The 11,733-nt window shown below is 57.9% G+C and overlaps 3 protein-coding genes across 4 annotated transcripts in view; all 3 read right to left on the bottom strand.

Moving 5' to 3' along the window:
• Nucleotides 1–4,004, bottom strand: part of PIGQ (phosphatidylinositol glycan anchor biosynthesis class Q) — an 18,791-nt gene extending 14,787 nt beyond the window's left edge. Inside the window, exons 1-3 of one of the 2 annotated variants that reach the window (XM_015591175.2) lie at nucleotides 3,869–4,004; nucleotides 1,949–2,121; nucleotides 3–536 (exon numbers count right to left, since the gene is read on the bottom strand). In XM_015591175.2, coding sequence (XP_015446661.1) covers nucleotides 3–526 — 524 coding nt within the window. In that variant the 5' untranslated portion in view covers nucleotides 527–536; nucleotides 1,949–2,121; nucleotides 3,869–4,004. The remainder of the gene's footprint in view (nucleotides 1–2; nucleotides 537–1,948; nucleotides 2,122–3,868) is intronic. The other variant, XM_006914019.3, reaches the window with a different exon arrangement.
• Nucleotides 4,005–6,014: 2,010 nt separating this feature from the next.
• NHLRC4 (NHL repeat containing 4) lies at nucleotides 6,015–6,546 on the bottom strand. Its single transcript, XM_006914020.2, has one exon. The coding sequence runs from the start codon at nucleotides 6,384–6,386 to the stop codon at nucleotides 6,015–6,017; it is 372 nt and encodes a 123-aa protein (XP_006914082.1). The 5' UTR covers nucleotides 6,387–6,546.
• A 2,671-nt stretch (nucleotides 6,547–9,217) lies between these two features.
• Nucleotides 9,218–11,215, bottom strand: PRR35 (proline rich 35). The gene is made up of 2 exons (XM_006914021.1): nucleotides 10,131–11,215; nucleotides 9,218–9,851 (listed from the first exon to the last, which is right to left on the bottom strand). Exons 1-2 carry the CDS (start codon nucleotides 11,213–11,215, stop codon nucleotides 9,218–9,220), a joined length of 1,719 nt encoding a protein of 572 aa, XP_006914083.1.
• Nucleotides 11,216–11,733: the final 518 nt, after the last annotated feature.

Below are 11,733 nucleotides of genomic sequence, written 5' to 3' on the forward strand. Positions count from 1 at the left end.
AGAGCACCTCACTGCGAGCCACCGTGTCGAAGACAGCAGCCAGGCCCCCAGCACTGGCTGTGGCATCCCCGGCCTGGCGGTCAGGCAGGGCTGCGGGTGGGTGTAGCTGGGACAGCAGCACCTTGCGTTGGTCATAGAAGATGAGCATGACCTGGTCCTCACCAGGGGCACCAAAGGAGGTGGGCACCTGCCGGCGGGTGGCCTTGCAGCTCCAGAACTTGCTGCCCCTGTCCCGGCACAGCTGGAGCCAGGGCTCGTGGGAGAAGATGGCACCCAGGCCCTCCAGGAAGTGGCCCAGGCTTTCCTCGGGTCCTTGCCGACGGTGGCACCAGGTGCCCAGCACAGCTATGCTCACTCGGCTGGCCTGCTGCACCTGGGCCAGAAGCTCCTTGACCTGCATGGGGATGAAGGGAAAATGCACCACAGCCAAGACCACGGCACTGCTCTGCTCCGGGACCCACCGTCCAACCAGGAGGCCGCTGTCTGCTGAGGCACAGCATGTGGGGAAGAAAGCCTTGAGCACCATGCTGGGGACACTGGAAGAAAGAAGAGAGGCTCAGCTCAGAGCTGCTGCTGCCGCTACTATGCCTTCATGGCCCCAGGGTGGCTGGAAGCTCTGTGGCTGGAGGCCATAGCCAATGTATGGCACAGACACTGTGATGAACACGTGCCAATGTACGGCACAGACACTGTGATGAACACGTCCACATGGCCACAGGGCTCACAGGTTTGGGTGACCCGGTTTTGAATTTGGTCAAAAAGGCTGGTGAGGGGCCCCCCAGCTGTCCATCTCCCATGGGTGCTGCTCTCACCTGTAAACACAGGCCCAAATCACCCCTCTCCTCCACCCTGAGGCAAATCAATGCTTTCCCCCATTTCAGAGAGAAGCAGTCTGAAACAAGACAAAGTTACATGACCTACTTAGTGCTACTCACGGGGTGTGTGGAGCTGATAAAAAGGTTTTAACTTTTGTTTTTAAAGAAACTGATTAGTTTTTTATGTGTAGCACATGGAAAAATATACAATCTCATTAACAATTAAAGTACTGCAAATTAAAACTCTAACGAACCTTAATTTACTTACTAAATTTGCAAGAATAAAGATGAAAATTTAAACAAATTGCTGCTGGCTGAGGGAAACTAGACATGTGCACACTTCTGGCAGCTGTGGGCACTGGTACTGGCATCTCAGAAGATGCCTGGGGAGCTGCCTGATGCCCCAAACCCACTCCCCTGCCCAATGAGACCCCTGGAGGAGCCTTGGAGTTCAGGGAACAGGCTCAGCTCTCACTGGGCTTCTGCTTCTACTCTGACCCTCCAGCCTATGGCTGTGTGGATCCTGCCCTCGGAGCTCTATTAGTCCACTTCAGGGTAGGGGTACCAATAGGGGAGTGTTTCCTCTTGTCACAGCGAGCACTTTCTTTAGGAAATATCCTTCCAACCAAGTAGCTATCTAGAAATGCAGGTGGGAGAAGTGAACTGGTCCTAGAGAGACCCCAACATCCTCTCTCATGATGAGAGAAGCAAGCCTTTCTGGCCTCTCATTACTTTTATATGGCCTCTGAGCAGAAAGAACAGCCCAAGTAACTGTAATTCCTATGGGATGCTGAGCCTTAACTTGCCCCAAAGTAAGCTCACTGGGAATGAGGGTTTCTCAACAAACATCCCATTCTTCCGTCTCAGCCCCTCCAAGATGGGGCCTGAGAGGCAGCAGGCCATCATCTAGCACAGTGCTGAGGGCATTCACCTTGGAGCATGCCCTTTCTCAGACATGCCCTTTCTCTGACTGCCTCTATCTTATCAGCACAAAGGGCAGAGCAGCCACCCTAGAAGAGAGAGACATAGGCCTTAGACTGAGTCTGGGCCTCTGGGCCCCAGTGCTCACCAGGCCCTTGGGGACACACATGTTGGGGCAGTGTGACATTGTAGGAGGAACAGGGAGCTTTTACCTGAGGGTCAGGGGGTTCTGGAAGGGGCCTCATACAGATACAAACATCCAGGCTTTAAGAGGCCACTGGTACAGCTGCTTTCCTCTTCTGCAGGCAGCTCAGCCTGGGGCTGGAGAGTTGAGGCCTTTCTTGGCCAGCTTGTAAAAGGGTCCCCTCACAGCTGTGGGTTCCAGCTGAAAAGTGCCCCTCTGAGTCCAGCAGCAGCAGCAGCAGCAGCAGGGCTCTAAATGCCCCTCCCCCAGTGACCAGCGAGGGCAGTTAACAGTGGGTGCCTGGAGCCTGACAGCAGCCCCAGGCCGAATCCCTGTGGCCATCATCAAGGGCAGCCAGGGCCAATTGTCTTCCTGACCCTTCCATAGGGGCTGCTCCCAATGGCATTGTGAGAGGTACAGAGCAATTTTGCCTGTGAGGGATCAGGCATATCTGGCTTGGCAACCACTATGGTGAACCAACCAGTACATTCCAAGCTGCTCAGTGCTAGCCTGTCAGGAAATATCATGACAAGAAATGATACCATCACACCCTGCTTGGGGACCCCTTTCTCAGGAGCTAAGGAAAACTGCCCATGGCTACTGTCGGAAAAGAAGCACAATTTGCCTAATAGCAAACAGATGCTCTCAGGGAGGCTGGTTACATAGTGTGTTTGTTCACGTTGGGTAAAATCGAGTTGTACACATAAAATTTGTGCACTTTCTTTATGTGTATTATGCTTTATCTACAAAGTTTACCAAAAAAAAAAAAAAAAAGGAAAGAAAAAAGAAAGAAAGAAAGAAAAAAAAGAAAAAAGCAGCAGCTCCTTATGTCTAAGAGCAGAGGGTAGAAGTTGATGTTCTTATCCGTGGGGTAGTGAGAAAGAACTCTTAACAGATTATGGGGCAAATTCCCATCCTCGCTTCCACCTCAGCCTCTGGGAGTGATGAACACAAAGAAGTCTGCTTAGATCAGAGGGCTAGAAAGAGATGAAAGAGCAGGCAATCGATAACAGAGGTGCAGATGAGAGAAAGCACGGCAGTAACTTGGGCAATGTGCACATCTTTAAAGACTGAAATTTAAAAAACAACAACAACAAGGGCACACTCCTGAAAAAGCCTCTCCTGTTAAAAATGACACCCAGTTCCCTTACGAATCAGCCCATTCCTAGATCAGCCTGTCTACCTTATGAAGTAGAAGCTGTATTGCCCTCTCATCCTCCGCAGCAACAGATTCCAGGGGAAAAGCCCAGGTATGACTGGCCAGGAACATCTCACTGGCTGACATCTCCTCTGTGAAGCCTCCTCATCACTGTCTCTCAAGAATTCATTTTTACTCCATATCTTTTGTGTGTGTGTTTTTTTTTTTTTCACGTTTTGTGAATACTGCTATTTTCTCCTCTCATTTCAGAAAAAGGAACATGAATCTAGAATTCTGGTTTTTGCCTTTTACTGTAGTCAGAGACAACTATAAAGTGCTGACAGCCAGTTCCACTGACCCTGAATCACCTTCGGAAGAGTCCACAGAAGGCCCAAGTTGGGGTGGATCAGAGGGAACAGGCGGGGGCCCTTCACCCTATCAAGTGTTGGGACCAGACTCCCTGCCAAGGGCACCCACGCGGCCTGGCTACAAATCCTCCCAGATCTGGGTGAACGGGCTCCTGGGGCAGTGGGCTGGCAGGGGCCGTTCACTGCCCTCCTACGTCGCAGGCTTGCCCTGGGCGGCGGCCGGACGCATCCCCAAATTACGGACGAGGAGATAGAGGCTCCGAATGGCAAGAGGCCTGTGCCAACCCGGGAGAAGCCTCCGGAGGACCCTTCCGCTCCCTCGCCTGTTCCAGGTCCCTCCGCGGCCGGGGAGTCGGGGCCCACAGCCCCGGGCCCAGAGCCGGGAGGGTCGGCTCCCCAAGGTCACACCGTACGGACGCCGACCTTCCCCGCGAATGCTCACCGGCTGCTCCCTGGAGCCACGCCCTTGGGCGGCAGGGTAGGGATAGGGTTGGGGATCGCGTCGGGCGGGCCTGGGCGGACGACAACGCTCGCGGCCCCCGGCCGCGCCGCGGCCGCGCCGCGGGACACGAGCCCCATTATCCCGACGTTGCCGCGCGACGGTCCGGCCCCCAAAGGCGCCCGGGCTGCCCGCCGGCCTTGCCCGAGCGTTCCGTGCACTCAACGTTCCCGTCCCTGGAGCCAGAGACCTGCGTGCTCGGCGCCCTCGTTCCACACTGTGCGCAGCGTCCTTATCTTCCACCACCACCCGCTGCATCCTTGGTCCCCCCACTGTCCTTGTCCCCCTCCAGTCCATCAGCAGCGTCCCCAACACTCCTGCCTTCCAATCCCCCACAGCTACCAACCTTCCAGAATTTCCTCATCTAAGGAACCCAGTGGACCTGGCTTGTGAGGGTCCTCTACCTTGCCTTGCCCCCACCCTCCCAGGGTGAAAGAACCCCCAGGCCTACATGGGATCCCAGAAAGAGCTGTCTCCTCAGCTCCAGGCTGGCCCCCTCACTAGCTGGTCTCTGCAGAGGGGCACCCCCAGGTGCCCCTAGGGACAGGTAGGCTAGGAAGTTGTTGGGCCCTGGTGGACCAGCTCAGAGGCTTCAACATTATGATCTGATCATCAGGAGGTGTCTCTGGCCCCTCCTGCTCCAGGGAACAATACCCCTAACGCCAGTAGTAACAGTTAATGTTTATTGAACACCTACTGCACATGCCTCCTTACATTGACCCATCTAATTCTCCCACCCACAGGGCCCGGGACATATGGAGGGAACCTTATCAGAGGTGATGGTCTAAACCACGGACCCCAATGTCTTGGTGATAAACAGGAGCATCCCCTCACCAGCCCTCAGGGGCAGGACCAAGCACTGTCCCCTCTTCCTGAAAACCCCTAGCTGGAACTAGGAGCCTGGCTGAGTTCCAGACTAACCTTACACCTGTAAGTAAGGTTAGTAACTTTACTTACTAACTTACTGAGTAACCTTACTTACTGAGTAACCTTACTTACTAACTTACTAAGTAACCTTACTTACTGAGTAACCTTACACCCCCCTACTGTTTTGGGGCCTCATTTCCCCGTTGTTTTTAAGTATCAGGAGTCTGTCCTCATAGGAAGAAACCTTACTTACTGAGTAACCTTACTTCCTAACTTACTAATTAACCTTACTTACTGAGTAACCTTACACCTCCCTACTGTTTTGGGGCCTCATTTCCCCAAATGAGCTGTTTTTAAGTATCAGGAGTCTGTCCTCATAGGAAGGCTCTCCTAGACTTGACCACCTCCCAGAACCCTCACAGCACCCCCATCCATGAGCTTGGAGCTGTTTGGTGTTGGTTCGACAGAGGAGAAAAAAAAAAGATCAGATAGCTTGTGAGACAGTCTCAAATGGGAGAAGTGGCCAGGGGCATGGAGGCTCTCAACCCAGCTATGTGCCACCCCATGGTGCCTCCAGGGCAACCCCCTGCATCCCCCTTACCTCAGTTGGGTTGAGAGAAGCTGCAGGAAGCTCAGAACCTGGGGTGTCTCTGAAGATGGGGGACAGGAAGGGGCTCCACCCCTGCCTAAGCCACCCAGCCTAGCGCGACGCAGCCCAGCCACACCCTCCCTGCATGCCTGTGTCTGATTAGGAGACTGGGGCTGAGGCACCGGGCAGATATCCTGCCCGGGTAAGTGCTGGAAGCTGGTTCAACATGCCAAAGATTGCCAGGCTTCAGCTGCTGGCTCCAATGCTCAGGCCTCCTGGGCCCTGAGCCAGCAGGCCCAAGGCCTGAGTGGACATGGGGGCAGGGAGCTCTGGGGCACACTGAACTGGGGCATGGAGAAGAACCAACTTTGGAGGTTGTGAACCTTGCAAAGGAAGCCGGAGAGGCAGTTGATTTGTGGCTGCTGACGAAGTCTGAATCCTCTCCAAGAGGAAGACAGGAGGCCAGCCCAGGGTCTGGCACATTAGGTGCTCAGCAAATGTGCAGGTTCAGGAAGGTATGGCCAGCAGCCCTGGAGGACTCCACCGCCCTGAATGTTCCTCTCATGGTGGTCCGGGACCTGGTGGCTGGACCCATGCACAGTGAAGGGGCTGCTGCCATCTGAGCTCACCAGGTCAGGCCAGCTCTGAGTGGTACTGGTACACCTTGATGTAGCTGTCCCCTGCATCCGCAACCACAAACTGGCCCTGGGGCACACAGGCCACACCTAAGGGCCGCCTGAGCCCCTTGGACACCAAGCAAATGGGTGATTCAGCCCGGGGGAACAAGATCACCTGGCGTCGCTGTTCATCTGCCACAATAACACTACCTTCTGCATCAGTGCATACACCTGCGGGGCTGCCAAAGGCATGCCCATTCAGGCCGCCTAGGGAACCCAGGGGCTGGCGGGCACTGCCGAAGAGCCGCACATCCCCAAACTCTTCACTCACTGCAAAGCCTCCATTGGGCCCCAGACCCACCCAGCAGGGGCCTTCTAGACCTAGCATGGAGGCTGGGGCCAGTTGCTCTAGGGTGGGGCCCAATGTGAAGCTGTGTACAGCCCCAGACACATAGTCCGTCACCAGGAAGCGGCCAAGTGCGTCCACAGCCAGCCCGCAGGGGGCCAGGAAGGTGCCCACTGTCACCCAGCAGCCTTGGGGGGCTCGAGCAGTGTGCTGGAGTGCGTGGACAGCCCCATGGACAAGGTCGCTGACCACCACAAGCCCAGCAGCTGTCACAGCCACGTCTTCTGGCACAAAGTCCCCGAACCCTGGCACCCGGCAGGGCAGGTGGCAGACGGAGCGTCCCTCGAGGTCCAGCACATAGACGCAGGGAGCAGCCCCAGCTGTCAGGAAGAGCAAGCCATCCGGGGAGCAGTGCAGGCCCCGGGGGCCCCCTCCAGCCCCTGCAGGCACTGGGATCTGCCTGAGCAGCCGGGCCTGCCAGGAGTGAGCGGGGTCTCCAGGTGGGTCCAGCATGAGGTGCAGGCTTTTGGGGCCAGCTGGCCAGCTGATGGGGGAGGCCCAGGAGGTCAGAGCAGGAGGCCAGAGGGTGGGCGGGCCGGCTCAGCCTCCGAGGCAAGTTTCTGTGGTTGGGCCAAGTTTAGGGCTGCAAGAGAAAGAATGCCCCACTGTACATCAAGCACCAGTTACCTCGGTCCCCCGTGTCCTTCCAGGCAGTACTGGTGTCTTCTTGTTTTACAGATGAGGAAAATGAGGCATGAAGGTGGGGGTGGAAGAACTGGATTTTGAACTCAGTTCTACCAGGAAGTCTGGCCCAGCCAGCAAGCCCAGTAGTGAGCCGTGTCTCTAGGTCCCATTTTCCCAGATGTCCTGGAACACGATTCTGGGAGACAGACTCATGAAAGTTACCATGGGTTTTGCTCTGAGGCCTGAATGAGCTCATAGGCATTGAGATGTCCTGAGGTAGGGGTGTGGGTGTGTGACAGATAAGCAGTGTTTCTCAAATTCATCTGCCCATGGAACCCTTCCTTTTTATAGGCAGAGAAAGTGACCCATCTTGGGGGCAGCCCAAGCCCCTACCCATTGCCCCCACACAGACTCTGGAGACTTCCAACCCCTGAGGGGTGAGGCAGCAGTCCTGTCCTAGGCCTCTCTGCCTACCCTTACCCAGGGAGGCCAGCGGGAAGGGGCTCCTACCTGGGACCAGGCCCTCGGCCCTGCTCCCTGCTCCTGTAGCAGCTTCTGTTGTTGGAAACCAGAACCTGAAGGAGTGGGAGGGGCCACCCTGATGTGGGTGAGATGGGAGGGGACAGGTAGAGCTACTGGGCCCTATGGAATCCTGTCACTCAGTTGCTAAACCCCAGGGACTCCCCAGTGCTGCTACATTTCTGCCTTGGGGCCCTTGCACTGGCCTCCAAGACATTCTTCCTGTTGCCCCTGCTTTGCTGGATGCCACTCATGGTCAGCCCAGCTGAACCCTCCCCAGGGAGGCCCCCACAACCATCGATACTTCCTACCCCTCTGCAATGCGAGGAGGCTCTGAGGAAATGTCTGAGCATGAGGCAACCCCACCTACCATCTCCTACCAGAACCAGAGTCCAGAGTTAAGGACCTCCAGAGATCTGTCTTGACCCCCAACCCCCAGACTGGACAGGTTGCGTCCTGTCTCTCTGATCCCATTTCTGCACTTGTAAAGCTGGAGTAGTGCCCCTCAGCAGGACCAGGCTCACATCTGATGAGAAGCTGGGGAGTGGTAGACAGGAGTAGGTGCCAGCCAATGGGAGGCCAAGAACTCAGGACCTGGAGGTTCTCTGGCCACCTCTTAACTCAGCTCACAGCTCCTTGTAGCCCCTCTAGGAAGACCCTGGACGGTTGGGGGAGGGAGGGTCAGCCTCTGCGCTTCCCCACCTGCCCAGCCTGTACCTCCTGCTCTGGACACTGCTTCTTAACGCCCTGAGGTGGGGCGGGTGGCCGATGCTATCTGCTGCCCAGTGCGGTTAATGGGGCAGCCACAGGTCCTGCTCCGACTGGCCCCAGCCTGGCCGGCCCAGCTTGGGGAGCCAGGCTCAGGCAGGAACTGCCTTCCCAGAGGCCATTCCTAAGTGGCACAGAGGTGTGGCCAGCTCCCAGGGAAAGAAGTGATTAGCTGGGTCCAAGGGTCCCCTGGGCACCCCTCCCTACTTGCCCCTCACCCCTGCCTGTGGGAAAGGCCAAGTCCTGCCAAGGTGGGAGGAAGGCAGTGAGCTGTGAAGGCCATCCGATGCCTATCGTGGCTGCAGGGACTGGCGGGAGCCCAGTGGAGGCCACGCTGGGTGAGCAGCCCTGGGCCACAGAATATAGGGGGCATCATTTAACCACAGTGGGAGCAGCCTCCAGCATGAATCTGACATTAGGGCTGCCCTACTAGACAAGGGCTGGAGGCATGCCCGGAGGGCCCTGCCCACCACCAGTGTGCTGAAACACAGGCCTGACCAGCCCCCGGACAAAAGCACTTGCCTCCCCAACTCTCCTTGCTCTGATGGAAAGTCCCTTACTCTGTCCCCAGACTCTACCCGCCCCAAGGAGGCCCAGGGGAAAGGTGTTCCAGTGGTGATGCTGGAACAGCAAGGGAAGGAGGAGGCCCAGACGGGTGTGTGAAGGTGGCTTCTATTTTAATGTCCACAACTGTGATCGACAAAAAGCCGTGACTCTCTGCTGTCCCTGTGTGGCCTCAGAGACAGGCCACGGCCATGGTGGGTGGGATCTGTCCACGGGCATGCTGGGCAGGCTCCAGGCCTCACCCCCGGGGCTGAGGCAGGTAGGGGGCCAGGCAGTGGGCACGGGGTTGGGAAAGCGCCCCTGTCTTTTAAGGACAGAGGTAGCAGCAGGAGCTGTAGTCAGACCTCAGCACCTGGGGGGCTCTGCAGGCCAGGTGCAGCCTCAGGGGGCCAGGAGCCCCCAGTCCTGCCACGGTGTCCCCAGCTACTTCCAGGAATGACAGGGTCATCTGGACCTTGGAGGGGGAGACCTGGGGGCGGGACACTGGAGTCAGCCTCACACTTGGTGGTATGGCTAGAGAAAGGCTCAGCCACTGTGGGGCCTAGCATTCTGGGTGGCTCAGGGGTCCCCCGGGCCAGTGTGGGGCCCAGCTCTGGCTGCTCCCAGGCCCCCGAGGGTACCTCGGGCAGCTTGGAGGGCGCCCGTTTCACGGAGAGATCCAGGGGCACGTCCGGGGGCCTCACGGCCCACTCTAGTGCCTGATGGATGGTGAGCAGCTCCCGGCGAATCTTGCCCAACTGCTCCCGCAGAGGCCGTGGGGCCAGGCCCCTGGCAGGTGCCAACTGCCCCAGGCGCTGCTCCACTTTAGCATAGTCACCGAGGACCCGTGTCAGGTCTTCACCCACATGCCCAGGGCCCCCCAGCACCAGGCCTGGTGGCTGCTGGGGCAGGGGGGACACAGGGCCCATGGTCTCGGGGTCGTCTGGCTCCTTGTCCTCAGGCCAGAGCATCACGGAGGGGCCAGTCCGCAGGCTAAGGGGAAGGAGCCGGTCAGGAGGCTGTGCTGCTCCCCCCAGTGCCCCCAGCCCTTGACCCACTCCCCATTATGCCCCCCTGTCCAGCCTATCACCCCAGCCTAGGCCTCGGGAACCCAAAAGGACATATAGGTTAACTCTCTGGTCTCAGTGTCCTCTCTGTGACCTGAACCCCATGTTCCCGGCCACTGACCTGAAGACGGGAGCCCAGCCACCCTGCCCAGCCCTTCTTCCCCAACATCAACCTCCACCCGTGACTGAGGGCCCCGACACTTACCTGTTCTGGGAACCAAATTTGCCCATGTTGGAGGGGGCTTTCGGGGGCTCCAGCCTGATTCCCAGGGGCAGCTTCCTCTTGGGATCACTCTGGGCCGCCAGCTCCAGCCTCCCCTCTTGCCCTGAGTCCCTGGGAGCACCACAGGGCCAGGGCCCACCCAGCCCAGGTACTGGCATCCTCAGTAGCCCAGGGGCAAGAATCCCAGGGGCCCCCTTGGGAGGGGCCAGGGGCTTGGGAGGGGCAGCCTTGCCTGCTGGCAGCCCCAGACTATGTTCTAGGAGAAGAGGGTAGTATAGGCGGGGGACTGGGGCTGGGTGCTCGGGAGGCTGTGGGGCAGGGAAGGCAGTGGCCGGGGGCAGGAGCGGGCTGGCAGAGGTGAGGAAGGGCATGTGGGCTGCAGCGGCCAGGGAGGGTCCCAGGTAGGAGAAGAGGCTGGGGCTCAGAGGGTAGTTGACACCCAGCAGGGACAGCTGGAGGCTCTGGGCCTCAGGGAACTCGCTGGAGGTAGGTGGGGGATAACAGGGGACACCGTTCTCAGGACCCACTGAGTCCACCACAACCATGCTCCTGGGTCCCCTGCCTGGCCCTGGCTTCCACGACTCAGCCAAGAGCCCACCAAGGCCCGCACCCTTCTGGGCATCTCTGGCTACAAGGGATGGTGTTCCTGGGGACCCCTCAGCCCCCAGTTTGGAGCCCCCAACACAGCGGTGCAGGGAGAGGACGTCGGTGCCAACAAGGTTGGGTGTGGAGGGAGCATCCGGGAGCTGCGCTCTTTGGGGATGGTTGCCTGGGTCCGTGGGGTCAGAAGGGTGGTCTGGGATGGGCTCACTGGGGCGGGGTGCAGCCGGGGCGCGGCGGCATGCCCAATCCGGGGAGTCAAGTAGCAGCGAGAGGGAGTCTTTGCAGAGGCTGTACTTCATGTGGTTGTATAGGTGCGACTTCTCCAGGCAGGTGAATGGGCACTGGAAGCACTTGTAGTTGTAGGGCTTGCCCCAAGGCCGCGGGATGTAGTGCGGCTTCTTGGGCTTCCGGGCCCGGGCCCGTGCCCCAGGGCCCAGGCGGCATGAGCCTGCCTCTCGGGACATGGCAGCCTGCTAGCAGACAGGCCCAGGCACCATGGCCACCTGCAGATGAGAGGGCCTCAGTCAGAGTCTCTGTCAGCTCCCACAGCTTCAGGGGTAGGAGCTGGGCATGGCACCACCCTCACCCTGCAGACTGGGTCTCTCTGGTCTTTGCATGTGCAGCCCCGTGGCCTAGATTGCCCTCCCTGCCTCATCCTTCAGTTCCTCTCCACGTACACTTCTAGGTGTAGCTGGCAAAAATGCAGGATGCCCAGTTATATATGACTCAGGTAGATGGCAAATACTTTTTTATGTATTTATAAATACACAGAGGACATTGAGCTATAAACATGATTTAGCCAATGTTTTGAGCGTACATTAAAAAAGTATTTGTTGCAAATAAATAAGTTTAACCATGCTTCCTGTAATTTATCTCTGACCCAGGCCAAGCCAGCCCTGAGCAGGCCCAGTTCTAGGGTGATTCCATCCAGGCCTATCTCCCACGCTGGCAGAGCCAGAGTTTCTGTCTCTTAACAGGCATT

The sequence above is a fragment of the Pteropus alecto genome, unplaced genomic scaffold, assembly GCF_000325575.1.
Source record: "Pteropus alecto unplaced genomic scaffold, ASM32557v1 scaffold44, whole genome shotgun sequence".
Classification (NCBI taxonomy): Eukaryota; Metazoa; Chordata; class Mammalia; order Chiroptera; family Pteropodidae; genus Pteropus; species Pteropus alecto.

Coding starts and splice junctions, on each gene's coding strand:
- NHLRC4 (XM_006914020.2), bottom strand. CDS start 6,386: ATGCTAGGTCTAGAAGGCCCCTGCTGGGTGGGTCTGGGGCCCAATGGA.
- PRR35 (XM_006914021.1), bottom strand. CDS start 11,215: ATGTCCCGAGAGGCAGGCTCATGCCGCCTGGGCCCTGGGGCACGGGCC. Junction 9,852..10,130: donor AAATTTGGTTCCCAGAACAG/GTAAGTGTCGGG, acceptor CCTTCCCCTTAG/CCTGCGGACTGGCCCCTCCG.